Genomic DNA, 25,620 nt, shown 5'->3' with positions numbered 1-25,620 from the left:
TGGTTGTTAAAGTGAATTGTTAAATGTTGTCATTTTTATGCTTACCATCTCTACATTGTTTCAACTCTGTGATCAAGGCATTCCTTTGTCCCCCTCCCCAGCCTCTCGAGGTTCTGGGGGGGCTGTAGTGTTTTATCACAAGCACATCCCTTGTGAAGGTTTGTTTGATGTTTGGTAAGCTTCCTGCCCTTTGTATGGCTTCACTGTGTTGTGTATGGTGAACCAATACAGGAATTGAACCTTATATTGGGTGTGGGGGAGATTACCCCCTTTATAACCAAGGATGTTGTGATCAGGAAATCACGCACACAGAGAGCCACACACACACCCACACAAACACACAAACACATTCTTGCACACGTGCTTACACGTGCACACACACACACACACACAGTGCCTTGTCTTTGTAACCAAGGGGGGTTTTACGAGGGGAGGTACTTGTGTAAACTATTGTAAACTATTGTTTATTGTAACAGGGTTTTCAATAAAAGGCAACGAGCGGAGGCCGGAGTCGGGGTCATGCGTGATGGGATTCGAAGTGCGTTCCTGAGATAGCGACCGAAGCCTCCCTTGCGCAAGTAAATCGATCGACTGCTGTTGCCTTGCTTTTTTGTCCTTCACGGGAATAAGTCCCGAGGTCAGCGGGGTCTAAGTTTAGACCCAACACTGGTAAGTGCAACTCATCATAATTTACTGGTACAGCACAAATCTTCAGTTCACATTGTTCATTCACACTGATTGTTTGTTTACATTGTCATTTAGTCACAGATCCATATCTTGGCTAAATTGTTATTTCGGGGCCACCAAACAGGTTGGAGTCAAATGCAAGACTAGAAAAAAGTTTAACAAAGTTATGTTTAAAATTTAAGGTTCACAAAAGCTCAGGTAAAGGTTTTGGATAGTCAAGTCCAGGTTCCAAACACACAGGCAATTCAACAGTTCCTTTTTGCACAGAATCTCTCAGAAACCAAAGTCTCCTTATCAATGATCTCCAGGGTATCTGCACAGAATGAACAGGGAGAAGAAGGTAAGAGAGGAAAAGAAGAGAAAGAGCAACAAGACAGCAAGAGGACAGATTTTTCCTTCTTCAACTACTTCGATCGTGGCTCAAGAGTTGGGAGTTCGCCTTGTAATCGGAAGGTTGCCGGTTCGAGCCCCGGCTTGGACAGTCTCGGTCGTTGTGTCCTTGGGCAAGACACTTCACCCGTTGCCTACTGGTGGTGGTCAGAGGGCCCGGTGGCGCCAGTGTCCGGCAGCCTCGCCTCTGTCAGTGCACCCCAGGGTGGCTGTGGCTACAATGTAGCTTGCCATCACCAGTGTGTGAATGTGTGCGTGAATGGGTGAATGACTGGATATGTAAAGCGCTTTGGGGTCCTTAGGGACTAGTAAAGTGCTATATAAAAATACAGGCCATTTTACTTCCATCATTCGATACTTTCCTCTACCTTCACATTCTTCCTCTTCTTGGTGTCCAAAGTCACCACTGCTGCCAATCAACATTATCCCCTAATGTCACCTTGCCTTCTCCTATGGCTTTCATATTGCACATTTTGCCTAAGATGTAGTCTAACTGTGCACATATTCCTCTACTCCTTTGTTCCTCCTTATTCTTATATGTGTTCACAAATATTTCCATCCTTTTCACAAAATCCGCCACCATCTGTCCTTCCTTTTCTCTCTCATTAACATCATAAATATCCAGCATCTCCTCATCACCTCTATGCCGTTCACCTACATGTCCATTAAAGTTTGCTCCAATCAGCACTCTCTCCCCCACTGGAGACACCCTCTAGCACTTAATCCACCTACTCCAGAATTCTTCTTTCTCTTCTGACTGTTGGGTATTTACACTGACAACATTCAACATCACCATTTTGGACTCATGATACTGTCTAACACCCACAGCTGGTATTGTCATCAAACAGATCTAACAGTTAAAAAAAACTGTGTAAAACTGAGTTTTTAGAGCAGTCTGAAGTGTAAACTTTGGGCTCAAAGGGATTACTCGATTACATTATTTGAAACGTTGGTCATATTTAGCATTAACATCCACCACTGGAACAGGAGACATGTGACAAGAAAGTAGGAAAAGCAAAACAAGTCCTCTTTAAATAGAATTAAAACTGAATTTTAAATATAATCATTTTCTTTTCTTTCTCACTCAGAGTGCAGACATGTCTGCTGCCAGCTGTCTTCTATCTGAAGCACAGTTTCTGTGCTCCATCTGTCTGGATGTCTTCACTGATCCAGTCTCCACACCATGTGGACACAACTTCTGCATCAGTCAACACTGGGATATCAGTGAGAGGTGTCAGTGTCCTTTGTGTAAAAAGGTGTTTGAGACCAGACCTGAACTGCATATCAAGACTTTAATCTCTGAGATGGTTTCTCAGTTCAGACGTGAAGCTCAGCAGAAAGTCAGCAGCAGCAGTTCAGAGCAACAAGCTGCCAAACCAGGAGAAGTTCCCTGTGACATCTGCACTGGAACCAAACTGAAGGCCCTGAAGTCCTGCCTGGTGTGTCTGGCCTCCTACTGTCACACTCACCTGGAGCCTCATCTGACAGCTTCACGTCTGAAAAGACATCAGCTGATCGATCCCGAGGAGAACCTGGAAAGCAGGATGTGTATGAAGCACAATAAACCTCTGGAGCTGTTCTGTAAGACTGATCAGACATGTGTCTGCATGCTCTGCTCTGTTATAGACCACAAGACTCATGAGTTTGTCCCTATGAGAGAAGAATATGAAGGAAAGAAGGCAGAACTGAGGAAGACTGAGGGTGAAATCCAACAGATGATTCAGAAGAGACGACTGAAGATTCAGGAGATCAAAGAATCAGTGAAGACGAGTAAAGATGCTGCAGACAGAGAGAAAGCAGAAGGTGTTCAGGTCTTCACTGCTCTGAAGGAGTCTGTTGACAGACGCCTGAACGAGCTCATAAAGGAGATTGAAGACAAACAGGAAACAACAGAGAAACAGGCTGAAGGTTTCATCAAAGATCTGGAACAGGAAATCTCTGAGCTGATGAAGAGAAGCTCTGAGGTGGAGCAGCTCTCACGCTCTAAAGATCACCTCCACCTCCTCCAAAGCTTCTCATCCCTGAAAGCTGCTCCAACCACCAAGGACTGGACAGAGGTCAGTATCCATCCACCATCATATGAGGGCACTGTGGTGAGAGCTGTGGATCAGCTGAAGGCAACACTCAGTAAAGACATGAAGAAGCTGATTGAGGCTGAGCAGAAGAGGGTCCAGCAGTATGCAGTGGATCAGTGTTGGGGAGTAACGGAGTACATACGTACCGGCGTTACGTATTTAGAATACAAAATATGAGTAACTGTATTCCATTACAGTTACCGTTTAAAAAGGTGATATTCAGAATACAGTTACTTTGTTGAAATAAATGGATTACACGGCGGTCTTTACCTGCTTCATATGTTAGGTTGTCCCCTCTCTATTTTTGGTAATTCCACGCCGGTGGAAACCCAAACAAAACACGCATTAAGAGGCTCTAATGCCTGTGTCTCAACCTCCCCGCCCATGTCACCTCTACTTGCGGCCGCATAATGACATGAAGAAATATTTTTAAAAATTATTATTCAAAGAATAATTTAATATGAAGGCAATAGGCAGAGTGTTACAGGCATAGCTCTAAAGAATGTAGCCTCATGGGCAGTGTAGTCCGTGCTGCAGGGAGAATGGACTGCCATACCCGTTATGTGTCTGTGAGCAAGGGAGGGAGAAAAAGGAGAGTGGAAAAGTACGAGTTGTCACCGACCAGAAACGGGAGATGGAAGCATGTAAATATAATAATAACCACTGCAGCCAAGAAGAGTGCCTGACGAGCCCAGCTGTAAGTAAGCTATTAAGACTCAACTGTACACCGTGTTCATGTTTTCCTCCGAAACAATAAGTTCCGATGGAGCAGCCTTTCAACACCTCTCTCTGTCTCTCACTAGCAAAGTTGAGCCAGACAACGAAGTAAAGCTAGTTTTCGGCTACGAGCCCGACACGAACCCGACATATTAGCCAGAGGTCCCTTTACTACGGTTCGGAGCTCATTAGTATTTAAGGAGTAGCTTGAGCCTCTGCTCTCTGGCAGATCTCTTGCGGTGGTAATCAGGCCCTCTGAAGTTTCTCTCATTGGGCTTGTTAACGCAATCCTTAATCTTGTTTTCTCATCTGCTCCTTAGCGAAATGCCGCGTTCAACAGATGCAGGACTGTCTTCTGGAAACCTGCAAATCTACAGGAAAAAAAAGGACTCGCACTTAGACTATTATTGAAACCCTCAAGTTTGCAACATCAGGAGAATTTCCTGGATCTAAAGGAGCGTTTGTTCAAGATCCAAAGGTTATTGATTGGTCTTTGAATTTCACACTTGTGAGACACACATGCAAAAATTATTTTTTAAGACTATTCACAGTATGATGATGGATGGATGGGCCAGTTTAGAATATAACAGCTATATTTAAGACATGTATTGAGGACAAGTGTGCTTTGAGAGTTTGTATTAACCATTATATTATATTAAGATCTGATTTGTCAGTTATAGTGTGATGCTTCAAAGGCTTTGATAGTGACAAGACAAACTTTTATTGACAGCCAACCACCAGTGAGACCCATCGACTACAAAGATTTAATAAAGAAAAGAACACTGTCAGCAGAAACTTCTGAGAAAGCTACCAGTCTTATTACATCAGTGGTCCAGAAGATTCAGCAGCCCTCAGTCTGACTATGAAGCCTTTCAAAGGTACTTTCATCTAAAAGAAATGCAATCAGAAGCTGAAATGACTGCTGATAAAGACTCGAGTCTCTTCTATAATGGCAATCCCAGTGTAAGCACTAGGGTGTGCTACTTTACTTATATTCTACAACTGCTGAATCAGCAAGCTGCTTTGCAACCCACCATCACCCCAGATTCTTCGTTTAATGCTATTTCTGATTTAATTTGTGTCATATCAGTTGTCTCTGGTGCTAGGGAAACTCTACCCTTTGTAATTCCATAAAATTATTACTTTCTACTATAAACTGATTCAGACCTGTCTGAAATTCCTCTTCAGGTCAGAGGAAGAAGAGGCTGATGCCGTCTGTGGTCTTTTATGCAGGTGTTATTTCTCAGGATCCCCAGAAGAAACATACATAATAACAGCTTGAAGTCTCACTATCAGACACCAAGGAAGAGAAAATAATGCCCTGCTCTCTGATAGAAGAAACCTCTTCTCTTAAAACTTCTCTAAAAGCTGCAAATCTTCCTCGAATGTGCAATGTCCAGCTGAGTGTGCCAGTGCACGAGCAGAGACAAAAAGGCCAAGGAGTCCATGGAGACCAAGAAAAGGGTTCAGCTGTGAATGTTAGCTTAGTGAGTGATGAAGCTACCTGGCTACCTCTAACCAATACCAGAGGTAGTCTCCGATTGGCAGGTTAGGCATGTTATACAGAAATGAACTGTGTCTGTGATTAGAAAAACTGATGTACCTCTGATGTACTCGTTTCAAATCCTTTCCCTCCTGCTCACTCCAAGTGAAAATTTTTATCATCTTCAGTTTTGCCTCTTGTCTTTTTGTCAGGGCCACTTTCTCCAAACTGTACATCATGGCAGGACTCACTACATCTTCTCCTTGTTACACCTGTCTCTCTTTCTCATTCACACATATGAATTTTGTCTTACTTCTACTGACTTTCATCTCTCTGCTCTCCTGAGCATACCTCCACCTCACCAGGCTCTCTTCTTTCGCTATAGCTCAGTGTCTCTGCAAACATCACAGTCCACAGAAACTCCTGCCCAAACTCAGCTGTCAACCTGTTTATCACCACTGTAAACAAGAAGTGAACCCATCTGTTATTTTGATTTTTTTTTTTCTAATTTCACAATGTAAGATGAAATATAATTGTAGCTTGACCCTGTTAACCATGGATTCAATCAGCACAGCAGAAGTTTAGGAGTCTTTATTTAAATAAATAAATGAATAAATGTATACACAAAATGCTCTGCACTTGCCAAAAACTGCTTGTGAGCAAAGATCACTCCAGCTCCAACTCTGGGTCTTAACTTCCTATCCAGCCTGGTAAGGCTGTTTCTGCTGCACGACCCATGTCAGCATCAAGGTCCCAGGATCCTACTGCATAAACAGGAGAAGCTGATTAGCAGAACTAGAACAACCCCTGCTGGCATTGGTCCATGAACTTCTCTGTGCCAGTGACTGGAGATTATTAGGGTAGAAAATAGTAAAAGAGAGATGATGGCAGTAAACAGCCAGACTCTGGACATTTATGTGAAGTCCTATATCCAAAATCTTAAGTTCCCAGTTTCGAATTAACTCCAGTCTGACATGATGGAGCTCTTAGCAGGAGGCAGAGAAGATGACGGAGTCAGAAGGAGGACATCCAGGAAAATTCAGCCTTCAGACAGAGTCACTGGTGCTAAAGATGATGCTCTTACTTCTAAGCAGGAAGAGACCCCAAATAAACAGGAGGAGTCTCTCGCTCAGGATGATCACCATCTGTCAGAAGATCTGTCACAGATGTGGCTGGCTGCCAGTATCTTGGGACCTGAAATGGGTTATTTGCTAAGCTGTCTGTCTTTTTTTCATAGCTTGTTTTGTTTGTTTGTTAAGGCAAATGGTCAGGTATGATGACTTGCACTGACAATAAGTGAAAAAGCAGGAAATCAGCAATGAAATCTTTGTATCCTTATTTTTTATTTTTACATGTGTCTTTAAAACACTTTGCAAATTTTATTTTTTGAGTTGTCAGTAGCAGGTTAAAAAGGTATTAAAACATGGCATTACATTGTACAATATATGCTGTGTGCACAAAACCTAACAAAACACATTAGAGGTACAATTTGTTAGGCTTTTTTCAGCAGATTTTTTTTCTGTTGTTTTCATCCAAATCTATCCCAGCCCTGCATTAATGCAAGACTGCTGCAGCATGATATGTGAAAATCTCACTCCATTACAGCTACAGCTTTTCTCCTAGCACCATATATAACCACTATAATACTCTTGATAGAGCTAATTCACCAATCTCATATTATACTGATGCCACAGTTTTACCAGGGCCTGTAATTATAAAGCTAAATAATCTAATATCATGCTTAATATTCCAATGTCTTTTCAGCTGCCTATGTCTGCCGGTCCTGCAGTTTTGTCTCTTTTTAACTGCAGATTTTTAACCAGTAATTGATAACTGCATGCCCTCAAGCAGCAGCTGTGAGGTCAGCTTCTGTTCAGCCACACTATCCGCTCCATCGGCAGGTCACCGGCAGGCTACCCGCCGGTCGTGCTCCCAGTGTGGGTTTATTTTTGAGGAAATTCACCACAGATGGTGTTAAAGAGGCTTACTTCAGGTAAGATGGTTTACTGCTGTTTAATCTGCAGGTCAAATGCGCCACTTGGTAAGGTTAACAAGAAGATCAGAGTTTGCAAGCTTCAATTAAACCAAAGACAAAATGCCTTAAAGTCTTATCGTTATAATCTAATGAAGGATGAATTAACCATTAAGCGGATCTTGTGTTCTATTTACTACAACATCTTATTCTTTTGTGTAGAGCCACACTTAGCAATTAGCTTAAATCTCGACCTTTTAAAGCAGGTTTAGAGTTTGCTAACTGTTTATAACTTTGAAGCTCTTTGGTGTGTTGGGGGAGCGGGAGAGCGCAGTTTATGCTTAGACATCATCACTGTTCCCAGCTGTCTCACGTTAATGTTTTATTCGATTTACATGACAGATCTCCTGGTTATAATTAATATTTAATATTATTAATATTTCTCACACACAGTTGTTCTTCCAAAATTTCATGTAAACGGCTGCTGTAATATTAGAATAACTTAATGGCAGCTCGGTGTCAGTAAGTTACTGTAAAACAAATTACAGTAATTTTCTGTGAAAGTAATTTGTAGCAAGGAAAATCTTGTTTTAAATTAAGTTTACAAGTAATTTTCTGTAAAAGAAATTTACAATACTTTTACTGTAAGCAACATTTGCTACATGATTTTTTCTTGCTTTAAAAACTTTTACGTTAACTGTACTGTAAAATAATCTTGTTTGTTTAAATCTCTTTCATTTACTACATTACTATATTTGTACCTAATTCTGAAATTAACAGTATCATTTTAATTACTTCATGCCACTTATATACTCTAATATTGGCAGTGCTGGACACAAACAGGGAAGGGTTGGGGTCCGGAGCTCCAGCTGGTGTTTATGACGCGGGATCAGGTGGAGGAAAAGCTCTTTATGGAGGGGAGGGGGGCAGAGAGTGGTGACAGAGTGGTGAAAGGCGCACTCGCTCCGTGGATGGCACTTCAGCACTGAGCAGCAGCAGCAGCAGCTGTTAGGACAGGTCCCGACTCTTTGTACGGACTTTATCTATCGACGGGCCACCGGCCGGTTCCTGCTCCCAGTGTGGGTTAATGTTTGAGGAATCGCGCCACAGGAGGCGTTAAAGAGGCTTACTCCTGGTAAGACGGATTCCTGCTTTATAATCTGCTGGTCAAACGTGCTAGTTTGTAAGGTTAACAAGAAGATCCCAGTTTACAAACTTAATTTAAACCGGAGACAAAATGCCTTAAAGTCTTAACATTATGAACTAATGAAGGATTAATTAAGTGTTTAGAGCATCAAGCCAATGTTTACTACAACATCTTATTATTTGGTGTGGAGTCACAGCTAGCAATTAGTTTAGACCATGGACCTTTTTAAGCACACTTTAAAGTTTTTCCTTTGAATTCATTTAAAAGAAATCAAATTACTTAGAGAACCAATGTTATTTGTTGTGTTGCAATTGAACAACACATGCTGATCTATTAACAGTTCATATAAATAAGGGTAGCACTTTCTATTACAGCTCAGTAATAAAGGGGTAATAGTAGGGTAACAAGGGGAAATAAGAATGTAATAATGTACCAATTTCTAATTTGTTACCATGCAATTACCAAAGTAATAACCACTTAATATCCAAGTAATATCATGGTAGTACCAGTGGTTACAGTATTATGCTGAAATGTGTGTGATTGGACAATAAGGGCCCCAAAACTGGGGGCAATGATATGGAAATACAGCTTGCTAATAAAGTGGTAATAGTAGGGTAACAAGGAAGAAACAATAACGTAGTAATGTGGTAATTTCTAAGTAATTACTACTCATTTACCTGTGGTAATTTCTGTCTAATAAGCAGGAAACAGTGCTGCAAAATTCAAAACTGTTTGTTTCTAATTAATAACATATCAATAACCTATTAAGGCAAACTCAAAAATGTGTGGGATTATTACCCGGAGACACCTGTTTACTACCCTAATATTACTCCTTTATTACCGAGCTGAAACTGCAACCTAAGTTTTAATTAATTAATTAATTTAAACAGGACAGCGAAACTACTGCCTGACTAACACATGTACACCCGCTCAGTCTGTTCGTGAATCTGTTACTTGTGTGTCTCAGACTGTCTGTTTGATTAGCTGTAGACGCTGATCCAGTTTTGATGATAAGTAGGACTCTGGATCCTCTCCCAGCTGAGTGTACAGTTTGTTTTACATGTTTAATTTAATTAAATAGTGGAGTTAAACTAGTTTTCTACTCATAAGTTCTTATAATTATTTGGTTCCATGGTTGACCTTTTTAATATCGCACAGAGTCCAATTTTCATTTCTGTTTGATGAAAAAAACATCACAAATTTCAGAGACATCAATGAAACCAGCAGGGACGATAATTTACTGAGTGCACTCAGCCAGCTCATAAAATGTGCTAGGTATAAACTGAATGTATGCCAATCAATAAATTACATTTCATTTGACCCGAATCCAATAAATGTAACATTTTACAAAAAATGATGGAAAATTTACATGTAATTAATTTGTTGTTGTTGTTTTTGTTTTGTTTTTCTTTGATTTTACAAAGTGTGAAAATTGCAGTGAAGCGTTGATATATTAAAGTGACAATATCTGGAAAGTTCAGATTATTAAGCTGTTTCAGTCATAACGATGCTTGTTTCGCCTTAAAGTGTGAGTACCAGCGTTTTTTAAAGGAGGAGGACTATCTCGCCCTTCGTCTCTTCTAATTGGCATTAGGTAACTTATCTTGTCAGGCGTGTTTGTGCCATTAGTTCATTTTGGAGCTTTCAAATGCAATTATCTGTCAATTAAGACTTTCCCCCTCTAATTAGGCTATGAGTTCACTGGGTTATTGGCAAAATTTCCTCCTGTTGCTTTTGGATTTTAAAGATCCAAATAACTGGATTTAACCAGGGGGTTCCACTTTCTGTCAGCATCTCAAAGCAAAACACACCGGTGTGTCAGACTCAGATCACTCAGCTTTTCTTTGATGAGTAGAGCAGAGAGATAGCCGTCTTCTCTGTAGCAAATTACATATTGCTGTTACATAAATAAAGAAATCCAAAAAGCCCATTAAACCCTAACATACAGAGCATGGGGTTTAATTTTGGGGAACATAAAATCTGAAGCTTTTAAAACAAGTGTTTCGCTTTTTGTTGGTCAGATGTTTGGTGAGGGATGCCAAGGGATTAGAAACCTGCAGAAGTTTGCATGCTTGCTGACGTGGGTCAGTCTGAAGGACGAGACTCTTTTTTGTGCTTTTTGAGGCGGTCATGCTGCACCTTGTGGCGTGTCAGGGTGAGCCGAGGTTGCCAGATAAAACCCAACAAGGCTTCGCAGTAATCCTGTGAGATCAAAGCGGGGATTATTCGAGGTAATTGTTGTTTTAGTACTCCAGGATAGAGCTAAGCTACTGGACAAGAATGAGCAGGAAAGGCAGGGTCAACAGAGGTGAATGAAGCGGGACAGATGAGAGGAAACTGAAAAACGAGAATAAAAATGAGTAGTAAAAAAAGGGATTTAGAGGAAAAAAGGAGGCGATGGGATGATAGCGAAAGTACATAAAGAAGAAGAAAAGACTAAAAGTACATAAAGAAACAAAATAAAGAGGAGTGATTATATGGAAACAGGGCAGGAGGTAGGACAGAAAAGCAGGTCAGGAGGGAAATGGACTGCTGAAAAGCAAGTATGAAGGGTTAAAGTGAGGACTTAATAGGGAAGGGAAGAAATAAGGAGGGACAGTTAAATAATGGATGAAAAGGTGGAACATTTTAAGGTGCAAGGATGAAAAGGAAGAGGCAAGCACAGAGGAAAAAAATGAGTTAAAAAGGAAGGAAGGAAAACGGGAAGGAAAAGATTAATAAGGAATAGTTGGAAAAAGAAGAGGAGTGTAAGGAAGAGGAATGTGATGAAAAGGAACGTGAGTAAGGATGGAAAAAGAAAAACAAGGAAAACTATAAAACAGAGGAGAAGAAAGCAAAGGAAAATGTCAGAGTCTCCTGGGTTTATCATCTACGTCTAATGCTGCCGCATCCACCTGCTGAGGGGAATATAGTGGGTTTTCTACAATTTGCAAAGAGAAATAAACTTCACAGCCAGTGCAGGTCATCAGGAATAAAGAGGTTTGTAGTTGTATGGCAGGTAACTGCCACTCCTGAAATATTAAAGGTGGCCAGGCGGGGAGCCAAATTAGACCCTGCAACGTTCCCGAGCTCATGAAAGAGTTCCTGGAAAAATCTGTTTATGGTCACTTTAGCTGATTCTAGGAAGCTGCAGATAGGCAGTCTTCAACAGTTCCTGAGCTTCAGGAAAATCCAACATTCAGCCAGCTTATTACTGACTTTATTTTCTCTATTTTCCCCTTTATCTGAGGGACATCAGCCCCTTATGTTGGTTTCAGAGAAAAACACCAAAACACATCAATAAGTCCACTCTCCTGATCCTTCAACAGTGTGTGTAAATGTGCATCTATGACTTCTTGCACATGCCCAGTAGGCCTGAGGAAGCAGTTCAGTGGAATAAGCTGATTAAAGTAATAAGCTTTCAACAGACCCTCTAATATCTGATATTTTGATAGAAATGATTGAACATAGAAATCTAAAGGTTGGCGTCAAGGCAACGATATTTTCTCAGATAAATATTTTTTAGTTCATGAAACTTTGCAGGGCTATTAACTTTTAGAAAGATAACTAAGATCTGAATGTAAGCTGGAACTAATGAGCATCAGCTGTTGTTGTTTTAAATGCACAGAAGATATGTTTTTAATGCAACTTAAAGTATTTGGAGTGATAATTAAGTCTGAGTTAAGAAGTTAGCTGATTTTAAGTAATGTAATATTGGCTGTGGTAAAATGAACCCATCAGATTGGATTTGAAATGGTCAGTATCTTACTTGACACATAGGCAAAAAGCCCTCAAATTTCAAAACATGGTGCCAATATTATGTGTCCAGTGTCCAGTGTTGAGGTTGTTTCTTGACTTTTGGTTGGTAGTACAGCTTTCAAACGCTAACTTGAAACAACCTAAGAAAATCTTAGATGTACTTGGCCTCTTGGCCTGACACAGACACAAGTGGACACTGAGACTCAATCACAGTAATAAAATCACAGTAAGTGTATTAAGAGAGGGGTTCAGTGGCGTTTTCTCCAGCTCATATTTGAATGTTCATTTGTTTGTGTTGACAGGTTACCAGACAGATCTGAGATGTTGTGGCTGCTGTTCTTTCTGCTTCCTCCAGTGAGCAATGGCAGCATCGTCGCCAAGAACATCGCTCACACAGAAAGACACGACCATGGTGAGTCTGAGAGCAACCGCTTAAGACTGGCGGTTTTTCAGACTGGTGATTTCTTTTTATTTTGTGCATGTTAGGTCCACTAGTCAAAAGTCAAGCGTAGGATGACTCCTTATGAGATCACCATAAAAACTGTGTGTGCTGTCCATGGTGCTGAAATCATAACAGTTTAATTTGAGTGGAATAAAACTTTTTTAAGGAAAAATGTGTTTCTTAAAGTTTATTACTGTAAATCCTCTGACAGGATTCACATCAATCCAAGGCATGATTATTTTAAGTCATCCCTCCATTCTTTCTGTTCTTTAGACATTTCTCTTTGAACCTCACAGGGTGTGAAACTCCTGCACAAATAAACGCAGTTTCACCAATTTGTAAAAAACTAGTATCAACAGGCATCGTGGAACAAAAACTGGTGGCTCTTCATTTTAAAAGTGCAAAGACTATCTAATCATAGTATATAATAATTATATACTAACTATTCTATACAAAACTATATATACAAACTATTCCAGCGTTTTGAAAAAATCTCAAAGGGAAAATCAAAGGGAAAAGCCATAAATCTCCATACTGGATGCATGTGCAAACATACGGCCTTCCCTTTTTTTCCCTGCTGCTGCAGACTGAAGCGCCACAGGTTTTCTGATGGATTACTGCTTGCTTCCCACGGCATCATCTCGATGGGCACGCAGTGTTTCACTACATTAATCATCACACTGAGGCCCTGCTTTAGCACAATAACACGGACATCAGGTGTGCCTGCTTTTGCTGCTCTGTAGCAGCTGGTCATAGATAACTGTTCAGCACCTCCTGATTCACACGTCGGGTACGCAGTAACAATATGCTGACTCGTTTATGCAGCGTCTGTCTGGATACAGGTGAAGCTTAAAAGTTAGGGGTGTGGTCGCTGTGTTTCAGAGGTGGATGGTGGCACAGGTGGCTGTGGTGGCTGCAAGAATTAAATTCAGTAACTGGAGTGTTTGTGCTGTTGGCAGGGGCGTGCCTAGAGGGAGTTATGCTGCTTTATACTCCACTGCTGTTACGCCATTATATTTTCACAAATATTCTATATTTTTTAAAATATATATAGATTATGACCTCAATCTATATGAAATGGTCATTTTACATAAGTAGAATGCTCTCTATAGCTAGCTCGATACATAGACACTTATATTAATCCCACAAGGCAAATTACTTTGATTCTAAGAGCTTGTTTACTTTTAGGCTATTTAACTAGGATTGTAACTTTTAGTCGAGTAAAAAGCCTAAATATGTTTTTTTTTAACTCAGTCTGGGTGTTGCACTCATACATTTTATAGATTAGCTGATAACTGATCACTCCACTCTTTCATACACATATCGTCACTTCTTGATCCATGAAATCAACACAACAGCAACCAAAAGGATTCAGACTACAGCATCCAGAAACCAATAGCTACGTCCATCTTTATATAAAGTCTGTAGGAGTTCCACAGCTGAGGGAAGAGGGCAGCAAAGGCCCGATCAGCAACCACTAGATAAGAGCTCCAGAGGGTAAAGATGTGCTGCAGTATCAGAGAAGTTACTTTTCTTCGAGTTACAAACTTCAATCTGCTGTTTGTGTGCATCCGTTACTATCAGAGCTTTGATTATTATTTAACAGCACTGTGACTGCAGAAACCTTTCATACACAACCTCTAATCCTGTATTAAAGAATCTGTGTAGCATACTTTAAATTTTTACAATTATAACACTGTGATGTACTTGGTTCTTTTGGAGGCAGGGGATTTCTGCCTCATTGCTTCATTAAAAAAAAAAAGTGGACGCCTGAAATAAAAAAGGCTGGATAATCAAAAGGGATTAGATTAAAAGGAGGATAAATTGACACAAAATGAGTAAAAAAAACAACAGTAAGAGAAATTAATATTTTTCCACTTTATGATAATACAAAGGTACTCCATCAGAATCAAAAAACAACTAAAGTAAAGCAACTGCAAGTAACAAGATAAATCTAAAATAAAACCTCCCAGGATCATTCTTGGAAGAAAAATATGAATAAATTGGCAGAGAGTGTAACTGCATCATGCTGCTTGTAACTCCACCTGTGTCTGACTCCACAGAGACGACCGGTGGCCCCACAGTGACGCCTCACATCTACTTCTGCCGCTCGCCCAACATGGAGGACTTCACCTGCTGGTGGCATCCACTCAGCAACCTGACAGATGGCGAGCAAGTCACCCACATCCTCACCTACTCCACAGAGTATGAACACTGCACGTTACAATTAAAAATATTTTATAAGTAAAACTAGCCCACATTGTAAAAATACATAGAAATGTACAAAAATACATCCTACAGGGATGGCAGGATATTATACCAACTGAGAAATGTGGCTCTCCAAAATCCTGAACTGAACTCGATGGAAATGCTCCACAAAAGCAAAGATGCAAGGGGCATAAAGCCGCTATATCAAAGTCAAAACTTATTCTGGGGTGTAAATTTTTAAATGTGTTTTAATCAAACTTCCCTAGAGATTTTTTATACATGTCATGCTGGCAGGTTAAGACTCTGAAGTCAAACTCTTTCAATAAAAAGTTTATTGAAAAGACAACTAATGATGTACTGAAAACTGGTGCAGGGTTTGAGCAAAGACAAACAGCTGGGAGCTCTGTGATGGGGAGGAGAAGGTTAGGTGGAGGCAAGCTTGTGTAGATGTAAGTGATGGAAATAGCCTTACCTGTGAATAGAGAGGTTTCAGTCCAGGAGGAGGTTTTCCAAGCAGAGCAGGAATCTGGATGTATCCAGGTAAGTCCTTTGAGTACAGGTTACAGGTGTGACTAAGCAGAAGCAAGAGCTGGAGGCAGCACTGGACTCCATGGAACAGCAAATGAGGAACAGGGGAGTAAGGATCCAGACAAGGAGAGTGGAGGCTAGACAGCAATATTAGTTCACTGAAGACTGGGCACAGATTTCTAATTAGGAGAGCCCAATTAGAAGCACTGACGTGAAGACAATCTGCCAGAGTCCATAACAAACAATAAGAGCCTTGTTTTAGCCTTGTGAAACTATACAAGGAGCCCCAGTTCAGCAGCACACTGAAGTTTCTGGGTCAGGTGAGTTTGTGCAGTTTGATTTCTCGTGCTTCGCGTCACCGGGAAGCGTTTAAGACATCACATTTCAGCTGCTCTGAAATCCTGAACGCAGACTCATGTGGCCTCAGACAGATGCCAGCCGGCCCAGATGGCACCCACAGCAAAAAAAAACAAAACACTGCCACTAATCAGGACAAATTGGATTGTGCTCTTACCTCCACGTGGTTTCAGAGCTCCCACCGATGCTTGTTTGGGAAAACAAATGTACAGGGTGGGCCATTTATATGGATACACCGTAATAAAATGGGAATGGTTGGTGATATTAAAGTCCTGTTTGTGGCACATTAGTATATGTGAGGGGGCAAACTCCTCAAGATGGGTGGTGACCATGGTGGCCATTTAGAAGTCGGCCATCTTGGATGCAACTTTTGTTTTTTTCAATAGGAAGAGGGCCATGTGACACATCAAACTTATTGGTAATGTCACAAGAAAAACAATGGTGTGCTCGGTTTCAACGTAACTTTATTCTTTCATGAGTTATTTACAAGTTTCTCTTTGTTCACAGCCATTGACATGTCGAAGAGGTTAACACGTGAGGAGCGGATCGAAATTGTGTTGATATCTGGTGAACGCAGTAACCGGGTCATTGTAGCAGATTTCAATGGAAGACCCTCAGTTCACGCAGAAGATTTTGTTCAGTGATGAGGCAAACTTTTATATGATTGGTGAAGTTAACAAACAAAACCACCGCTATTGGTCTGACACTAACCCACATTGGATGGATCCCTCCAAGACTGTTGGAACAACAAAAGTGATGGTTTGGTGTGGTATATGGGGTACAACGATAGTGGGTCCATTCTTCATCAATGGAAACCTCAAGGCCACTGGATATTTGAAATTGCTACATGATGATGTGTTTCCCTCTTTATGCACTGAAGCTGGCACGTTCCCTGAGTTTTTCCAGCAAGATGGTGCACCACCACATTATGTGTGCCAGGTCCGAGCATTCCTAGATGAACAGTTTCCTGGAAAGTGGATTGGTCGTCGTGGGCCAGTTGAATGGCCCCCAAGGTCTCCTGATCTGACCCCCTTAGACTTTTATCTTTGGGGTCATCTATGGTGTGAAGATAGGAGATGTGCAGCACCTGAAACTACGGATACTGGATGCCTGTGCTGGCATTTCTCCTGCGGTGTTGCTATCATTGTGTGAAGAGTGGGAGAAGAGGGTTGCATTGACAATCCAACACAATGGGCAGCACATTGAACACATTTTATAAGTGGTCAGAAACTTGTAAATAACTCATGAAAGAATAAAGTTACGTTGAAACCAAGCACACCATTGTTTTTCTTGTGACATTACCAATAAGTTTGATGTGTCACATGGCCCTCTTCCTATTGAAAAAACAAAAGTTGTATCCAAGATGGCCGACTTCTAAATGGCCACCATGGTCACCACCCATCTTGAGGAGTTTGCCCCCTCACATATACTAATGTGCCACAAACAGGACTTTAATATCACCAACCATTCCCATTTTATTACGGTGTATCCATATAAATGGCCCACCCTGTAGATCAGGGATTATCTGACCAAAAAAAGACAAAATTTCACCAAACAGACACAATACACTCTGCAGGCACACCTCACTGATGTTTGTGCTGCATGTTAATGAGGCTAAACACAAGTTTGGGATTATGCTCCATATACAAAAGTTTGAAAACTTAAAGACAGGTTCCTTGATGTTCCTGAATTTGGAATATGATTTGACATTTTCTTTGGACTGGTTCTGAAACTGGTTTTAAGTTGGTTTTAGAGGTTGGAAATACCAGGTAGTGACTTGGTTTAGTCTTCGTTTTGAGGTATGATGAAAAACGTCTCTGAGCATCACTTCTGTCTCAGACGAATTAACCTCAGGTCCTCAGGAGTGAGACCATCTGTTGTGGGATTCCTTGTTTTTCTTTTGGTTGCAAACAGTTCTTCAGGACTCTGGTTGGATCTCTGAACTGCAGAGTGAAGCTACAACAATGGCTTCATGATGGCTACATATCAAATTGTCTAACACCACTAAACTCTGAAAAATTAATGCAAACCTGCTTAGAAGTTAAACAAAAAGTGTGAAAAAAAACAAAAACAAAAGAAAGGTATTGCATAAAAAACATGTCCAGTGTTAATTTACTGATTTCCTTTTTGTGTGTTAGTGCTTATCTAAATGTGTTTTTTCTTTGATTTTTTTGAAGGCAGGAAGCCAACCTTGAATGTCCAGACTACGTGACTGGCGGCCCCAACAGCTGCCACTTCGACAGCAGCCATACGTCTATATGGACGGTGTACTGTTTGACCGTGACCGCCGTAACCACACACAGAAACTACACCTCCCAGCAGCACTGCCTGGATGTGGCAGAAATAGGTAAAGATGGAGATGACATTGGCTTATCAATACTGATTCAAACTAATTCCATTACTCCATAACACAAAACTCAGTTTCTTTTTTGTAGTTAGTTTTTGGTTTGTTATTTAGCAAAACCCCCCAAACCAAAACGGTTCTGTTCTGAGTTTGATTCAGAATTGAATCAGATATTGGTGCAAATTTTTCCTTGTTATTGCTTATTTACTGAAGAACAAATTGATACAAAGAAAACAGATGAAAAAGAGCGAGTTCAAGGCTATAAATTAATTTTTGAGTATTGATTAAACCAGAAAAGAATCCTCATGCTCAGCCAACCAGCTGAAACATCTGTGCTCCTGTGTGTGTCTTTAACTTTTCTTTACTGTCACCGTAGTCCATGTATAATTGTCTGCATATCCATGACTGCCCCCCACAAGAAAAAACACATCTAATATGTTTTTAGTGCAAGCAGACCTTTAGTGACCTTTAGGTATTAGTGAGTGGTTGGATTTCCTTGCTCTAAATTAGCCCTGACAGTAAACTATGCACATGTGTTTTAGTCTGTTACCTCTTTCATCATTATATCTGACTATTGAACTATTTGACTATTTTTAAGCTCCAAATAGCAAACATTATAGCAACACTGGAAGCCAGGGGATGATTTTTTTTCAATACAACCTCAGATGAACTATATCATATTAGACATTGACACTATTAATTTGACAAAAAATAATCCAAAATGCAGAAGCAGTGTGTGGAAAAACTATGTACACTCTGTCTGCTTCCATAGGAATTTAGAGGACAAGTAGAAGCCAGGTGAAAAATCACTTGACTAACTGATGATCACAAAATGTGAGCACCTCTGTAAAAGTAGTGGTTTTACCGTTTTCTTGATGTGGATGATTCAGGTGTGTGTTCACATAAAGCCAGAGAGACATCAACAATGATCTTAGAAACTGCTGCCAGTCATGCAGCTGAGAAAACTGACTCCAAATCTCAGAAAAGCTGCAGAAAAACAAAGAGCTACCTCTAAGAATCTACAGGCCTCATGTTGCATGTGACATGTTACATGTTAAAGTTCATGACTCTGCAGTTAGAAAAAGTCTCAACAAGGATGGATGTCTGGAAGCATCGGCAGGAGAAAGCTGAAGTTTCAACATTAGCATCAAAATTTGTGGTCTCACTATAGATGTTCTTCATTTGTTTTCCTGAGCACCGAAGACAGGAAATAGAAACCAGAACTATTGACTGACACACAGCTAATGTTTCAAAACACATTTTGTGTGTGTTTAACAGTTCAGACTGAAATTCCAGTCAACGTGACTTACAACTTGACAAATGCAGGCAGCGATGAAATGGGCCAAAATGCGCTGATTTCCTGGACCTACCCGGTGCCCGGCCACGTGCAGTATGGTTGGATCACACTGGTCTATGAGCTGCAGTACAGACATGTTACAGAGTCTGACAACTGGAAGGTATGGAGAGAAAACATGGAGAGGAACAATCATTATGACTTCTCTTTACTGTGGCAGTCTTATGTTATAAAATAATGCAATGGACTTGGGTAAAAGCACTTGCATTTCCTGTTCTGGCAACGTTCTTTAGAGGAGACTCAAAATTTGACCGTTTAATTGGTCATTTATGAAGATTTATTGCACAAATACTTATAAATATTGTGATATTGAGTGTAAAATATATACACAAATACACTAAATATAGTGTATTACAAAAACATTGTCTTTGTGGTTGGAGGCCACATTATTCAGGTTCATAAGTGGTGTCTATAGGTAAAAGCAGGTATTTCTAAAGGGTATAAATTTAAATTTATACTGTGAGACCAGAGATTGGACTTTAAATTTAACCTGATTTTTCAATCAAGGAACGTCAGAGCTGATGTTGCTATTTCTTAAGTAAGATTTGGATTTAAGATCTGGGTTAAGAGGCTTAAGGTGTTTTCAGCAGATATTTAAGGTTTTAAATATGCTAAAAGAAACATTAAAATATAAAACATAACATTTTTGCTCTTTCTGTATTTGTATCTGGTTACATTAGCCTTCAACGTATTCAGTTCTGCATTTGTGCAGAAAACCCATTCAGATGTGAGATTACAGTAATTTCATTGACTAACTCTGGTGTGGGATGAATAAGAGTTTACTGTATCTCACTGAAATCAGATGCGGCTGTGAGGACGATGTTGGGTATATTACAGTATCATCTGCACAGAAGATGATAAGCACAACTATGTTTAAAGACCAAAGTTCTAAAACCTGTGATCAGTGCTGTGTGAAAAAAAGTGAGCATGTTTAACTCGATGAACAAAGTCTCAAGGAGAAAAAGGAGGAATAATAAAAGAAACAACAGAGGAAGATCTGTGAGTCTTGAAGAGTAAAAATAAACCAAGACAGAATACATAACATATCACAAAACTGACAATCACAGTCACAATACCACAAAAATCAACAAACACAAGTATAAAGAAACATCACAAAAGCAATGAAATCCAAACAAACAAAAAAAAATCTCAATAACATACAGACAAAAACCCAAAACTCGGCAAAATAAAACAAAACAAAAAATAAACAAAATACAAAAGAAACCCAGGACTGTGAGAGACAAAGACTTTGACAAAAGAGAGAATGAAAAACTTAGATTTTTAAAAAATTGTATTCATTTGACTGAGTTCTTTACTTTTCTGCTGACATATTTTCAAGAATAAAGTAGTTCATTATGGTCTGCGTGTCATAGAACATGCTGTCTGTTTGCAGGTGAAGCATCCTCTGCGTGAGGCTCAGGTGGAGCTGCTTGGACTCCCTGTTGACGACTACATGATCCGAGTTCGTTGCCGTGCGCAGCACTCCAAGCTGTGGAGTGACTGGAGCTCCACGCTGGTGATGAGCATCCCCCCAAAACCGTCTGCAGGTACGTCAGCAGGCAGATGGCAATATGGTGCTGATTTACATACTTTTTGATGATTAGTAAGTTGTTTTTATTTGTTACCATTATTTTAGTTTTAATTGTAGTGAATACAGTTGTATTTCTACTTTTAATATTTGGTTTTTATAAATTTCTGGTATTTTTTTCTCATTATGTCCATGTAAAACCAATGGCAGGAAAGAACAAATGTGTCAAACATCTAGAGCTCGACAGTAGACATTAAACCTGCAGACTAAGCTGAGTCTTTCCTTAATTAGAGCTAAGTTCTGTAATTGCATTAAGCATATTTCTGTTACATGCATTATAGATGCTAAAATAATAATAAAAAATGACAGCTTCTTACACACAGAATCTCTATAAGAACTGTAACTTTTCCAGTTAAATGTGTCACTGTGTCATAAAGCTGATGGAGAGCAGGAAACAGAAGCTGAGTAAATGTGTTTTACCTGTGCAGGTAAACTGTTGGTGCTGATTCTGGAGACTGGAGTTGGTGTTCTGGCTCTGCTTGTTATGGCCTTTAGTCTTGTTCTACAGACCAAGAGGTGAGAAAAAACATCTTTCCTTCAAAATAAAATTACTTGCTGACTTTTTATCAAATGCTAGTCATTAACTTGGTTTTGGTCTTACCTTGATTGCTATAGTAGCTATAACATTAAAATGACCTTATTTAGAACCCTTAGAACCTCAGTTAGCAGAAGTTACTGCAGTCACACAGTCACAGTGTTGGAGGATGAATGTATTATGTGTTTTCGTTTTCATTTTTGCTATTTTCAACCCTCCTTCCTGTCTGCGTTCACCTTCAGAATAAAAGAGTTCTTCCTGCCGGCCATTCCAAAATCACGGATTATTGGCATTGACCCCGTGCTTTTGAAGGTAACTTGCCTGCATGCAGCGCTGCTTTCAGGGTTTAAGCCGTTTGTTCTGACCTTGTACTTCTGCTCCTTTCTTTTCTTCCCTCCATTTGTCTCTTCCCCCCTTTTTCTTATTGTATTGTCACGTCTAATTTTTTCATTGTGTTTTGTTGCCCTTTTCTTTCTTTTCCCTAATTTTTCCATGTCCTCTTGCTTAATTTTATATTTACATTTTTTGTTTCCCCATATCCTCCCTCATCTCTCATCTTCCTTTTTTTATCTCAAAAAGTTGATTCTGTTCATCTGGACGTAGCGTTTTCAGTGGGAGAAACGTTTTGTCACTCATCCAAGTGACTTCTTCAGTCTCAGCTGACTGCAGGTTTCCCCAAACCTTATAAACAGTACATTTGGATAATGACTGAAACCAGCCCACTGAAGGAACAAAGAGTTCCTTCATCATTATTATGCAAATTCTCATGACCATTGATCAACAACCACTGATCAATGGCCATGAGTACCATTCACAGAGAGTTCAGGAATGGCTGTCATGGTGAGTGGAGTGAGCCGTGTGGAAAAATAAAGGAGGATCCAATAGCAGGCAGTCGTGAAGGTGATTTATTGAATACTAAGCACAGGGAGAAAATGGCAAACCAAGATAAACTAAACTATACTGGAACAACTAAACTACTGAACATGAACACGAACATGAATGAGAGCGAGCAGAGGCAGACGACGGCTGACAGCAGGGAGAACACACGAGTGAAACATGGTGGATACACAGACAGACCAGCGACTACTACAACAGAAGGCACGACTAAAATACACTCAGAGAAACACAGGGAGATTACACACAGGTGGGGGACACAGCTGGGAGTAATTAACGAGACGAGACAAGGGAGGTAAACTGAACACACTCACATGAGACGCAGACCTTCACAATAAAACAGGAAAAAAGAAAACATTACACAAAGACGCAGACTAGACACAGAACTAAACCCACACAAAAACATGAGAACACAAAACCTGCGAACAAAAGCCTAAACCAGAACCACAGTAATATAATTTATCATAAATAATCAAAAACCCAGAGAACCCCAAAACACTCCAAAATGCACAAATAAACCAAAACATAAGGAACTCAAAATACTGGGTCGAAACTGACCCAGAACCGTGACAATGGCTGCAATCACAGCATTGTAAGATGGCGAAAGATGTACCCTTAGGCCCCCTCCTCGATTCAGAGATGGTCTTTCCCTTTTCACGTAAATGGCCTCCTTGACTCCGCGCTCAAACCGGCGTTCCTCCCTGTCCAGGATGTGTACATCCTCATCATTGAAAGAGTGTCCACTGGCCTGTAGGTGTAAATAGACTGCAGAGTCCTGGCCTGACGAGGTAGCTCTTATGTGTTGTTTGTGTCGGGGGACCCGATCCTTGGGATGGACCAATTTTTGGTGCAGCGTGTTTTGGGGTTTAAAAGCCACAGAAACATGGTGTTTAGAAAAAATGCATCTAAACTGTTCCGATACTCCTGACACATACGGGATCACTACAGGTTTTCACTTAGTCAGCTGTTGTACTTCTCTCCTGGATGGGCTGGAGCTTTCTTTTGGCGGCTTCCCAGCTTTGACAAATGTCCAGCTGGGATAACCACATTTACTCAGGGCCTTCTTGATGTTCTTCTGCTTCCCTGGCCGCTGTGTCTGTGGGGATGGTGCTCGTTCTATGTTGTAGCGTCCTGATGACACCCAGTTTATGCTCCAGTGGATGATGAGAGTCAAACCTTATATACTGATCCATTGTTCCTTCAGTGGGCTGGTTTCAGTCATTATGCAAATGTACTGTTTATACGCTTGGGGAAACCTGCAGTCAGCTGAGGCTGAAGAAGTCACTTGGATGAGTGACGAAACGTTTTTTCCCACTGAAAACGCTACATCCAGATGAACAGAATCAACTTTTTGAGATTTACTTACCTGGATGATTGCGCATGCATCAAGACTCTTCTTTTTTAATTCTCATGCCTCACTCCATATATGTTTTTCCCTTCTCCATTCTCCTCTTATTTTATCACTTTGTCTTCCTGTAATTTCCTTTAAGATTATTGTTCTTCCTCTTTTCCCACTTTCTTCCATATCTTAATTTTCATTCCTTTTTCAATTTTGTCTTTCTTTCCTCCTCCCACCCCCACCTCCATCCGTAGAAGGGGAACTTGGATGAAATCAATCGTCACTTCAGTAACTTCCACAGCTACAGGCCTCCAAGCTCCTCCGAGGAGGTCTGGGACCGTGTGAGTGCCAATGACCTCTATCTAAACACACCAAAGGACAACAGCGACCCATGCAACCCTACAGAATCAGAGAGGGACACCTTACTAGTTCCCTGCAATCCGGCATCCACGGCAGTGTCCGCCCACCATCAGCTCACAGCTCCAAACCCTACATTGATTGTGCAGAGTGTGCCGCCTTACTGCTCTTCTCCCACTGAAGCCTTCACCAAACCTCGGAGTATTCCTTCTCCATGGCCGATGCTGAAGATCATATCACTGCCTGGGACGGACTACAGCATGATGGAATATTCCTGCGGTCCCAATACTGTCCTGGTCCCAGAACTCACTTTCAGCACCAGCCACTCACCACAAAACTTCTACACTTGTGTCCAGCTATTAAACAAAAGTGGTGAGGTGCATCGAGTGCCGTGCTTGGCATCTTTTCTGAGGGTTGATTTAGAAGCTACAGAGAAGGAAGAGAAGAAGAACGATATTGATGACTCTGAGAAGAACGAGGCAGCTGTCCCTGTGCTGCCTGTTACTGTTGACAACAGTGGCTGACTGACAAGAAATAGATCCAGATACTTTAAAAAAAAATGCATCCAACATGCAGACTTAACATATGCAAAGTGAAATCTGCTGTATCCTGCTGGTTTGACTGGAATCAGATCCTGTTCCTTGTTTCTTTGCTTATTTGTTTAATTTAAAAAAAAGAAAACCCCCCACAAATTCAGGCCACTCAGAGAAAACATTTAAGGATGAACAAAGAACAAGAGAAGCGAAAACTGACACAGAGTAGTAGATGAAATGCACCTGTGATTGTATATGATGTACGGTGAGTGTGAGTTGGAGTGTGAGGCGGCTGCAGAAAAACAACCATGGGAAAATACATAAGGGATATCTGCACATCCACCCGCAGTCAGCAGCACTGGTGTGACAGAGAATTCAGTTAGAAACGATACCCAGAGGGTACTCTGCAGGACACGGTCAGTCAGGTCATCAGTGAAGTTATTTTGTGGTTAATAAGCAGGAATTATTTTACCTTTGCTTGGTAAGCATCATTTGGATGTTCAATCTGTTTTTGTGAAGATAAATATATAATATGATAGAGGAGAGTCAACTTGGAGCATGAGCTCCGTCAACACAGCCCCCCAGATGCAGAGGAAAGTAGAGAGCATGTATAAAAGCTGGTCTGCGGGTTTATGTTGAGCTGACGTTGTGTATATATAATTTGTGTGTACTTTTTATATCATCAAATAATGAACTGATCAAAAACAATGTGAGAAAACGTTTGTGTAATAAAAAAAGACTGAACTCTTCTTCGATTAATAAATTATGCATACGAAATACAATTCATCCATTATTTAATGAATGCTGTGAGGTCTCATCTCAGGATTACACAGTGAAAGAGGATTTGTTGTGTGTTTTTGTGTGTGTGCTGAGGAATGCCTCCCCTGCACCCTGGTGACACACCTGCACTCCAAGGCTCTGCATGTGTGGGT

At 40.6% G+C, this 25,620-nt stretch overlaps 1 protein-coding gene across 1 annotated transcript; it reads left to right on the top strand.

The window, feature by feature from the left end:
• Positions 1–2,174: 2,174 nt before the first annotated feature.
• Positions 2,175–25,309, top strand: LOC116320907. The gene is made up of 9 exons (XM_031740642.2): positions 2,175–3,307; positions 12,512–12,621; positions 14,715–14,856; positions 17,922–18,091; positions 19,367–19,545; positions 20,836–20,989; positions 21,459–21,546; positions 21,808–21,877; positions 24,053–25,309. The coding sequence occupies exons 1-9, from the start codon at positions 2,175–2,177 to the stop codon at positions 24,677–24,679; spliced, it is 2,673 nt and encodes an 890-aa protein (XP_031596502.2). The 3' UTR covers positions 24,680–25,309.
• The last annotated feature ends 311 nt before the right edge of the window (positions 25,310–25,620 follow it).

The sequence above is a fragment of the Oreochromis aureus genome, linkage group 23, assembly GCF_013358895.1.
Source record: "Oreochromis aureus strain Israel breed Guangdong linkage group 23, ZZ_aureus, whole genome shotgun sequence".
Lineage (NCBI taxonomy): Eukaryota > Metazoa > Chordata > Actinopteri > Cichliformes > Cichlidae > Oreochromis > Oreochromis aureus.
Note: the sequence above shows the minus strand (reverse complement) of the source record. Positions and strands in the feature narration are given on the sequence as shown.

Coding starts and splice junctions, on each gene's coding strand:
- LOC116320907 (XM_031740642.2), top strand. CDS start 2,175: ATGTCTGCTGCCAGCTGTCTTCTATCTGAAGCACAGTTTCTGTGCTCC. Junction 14,857..17,921: donor ATCCTCACCTACTCCACAGA/GTATGAACACTG, acceptor ATTTTTTTGAAG/GCAGGAAGCCAACCTTGAAT. Junction 21,547..21,807: donor CTTGTTCTACAGACCAAGAG/GTGAGAAAAAAC, acceptor GTTCACCTTCAG/AATAAAAGAGTTCTTCCTGC.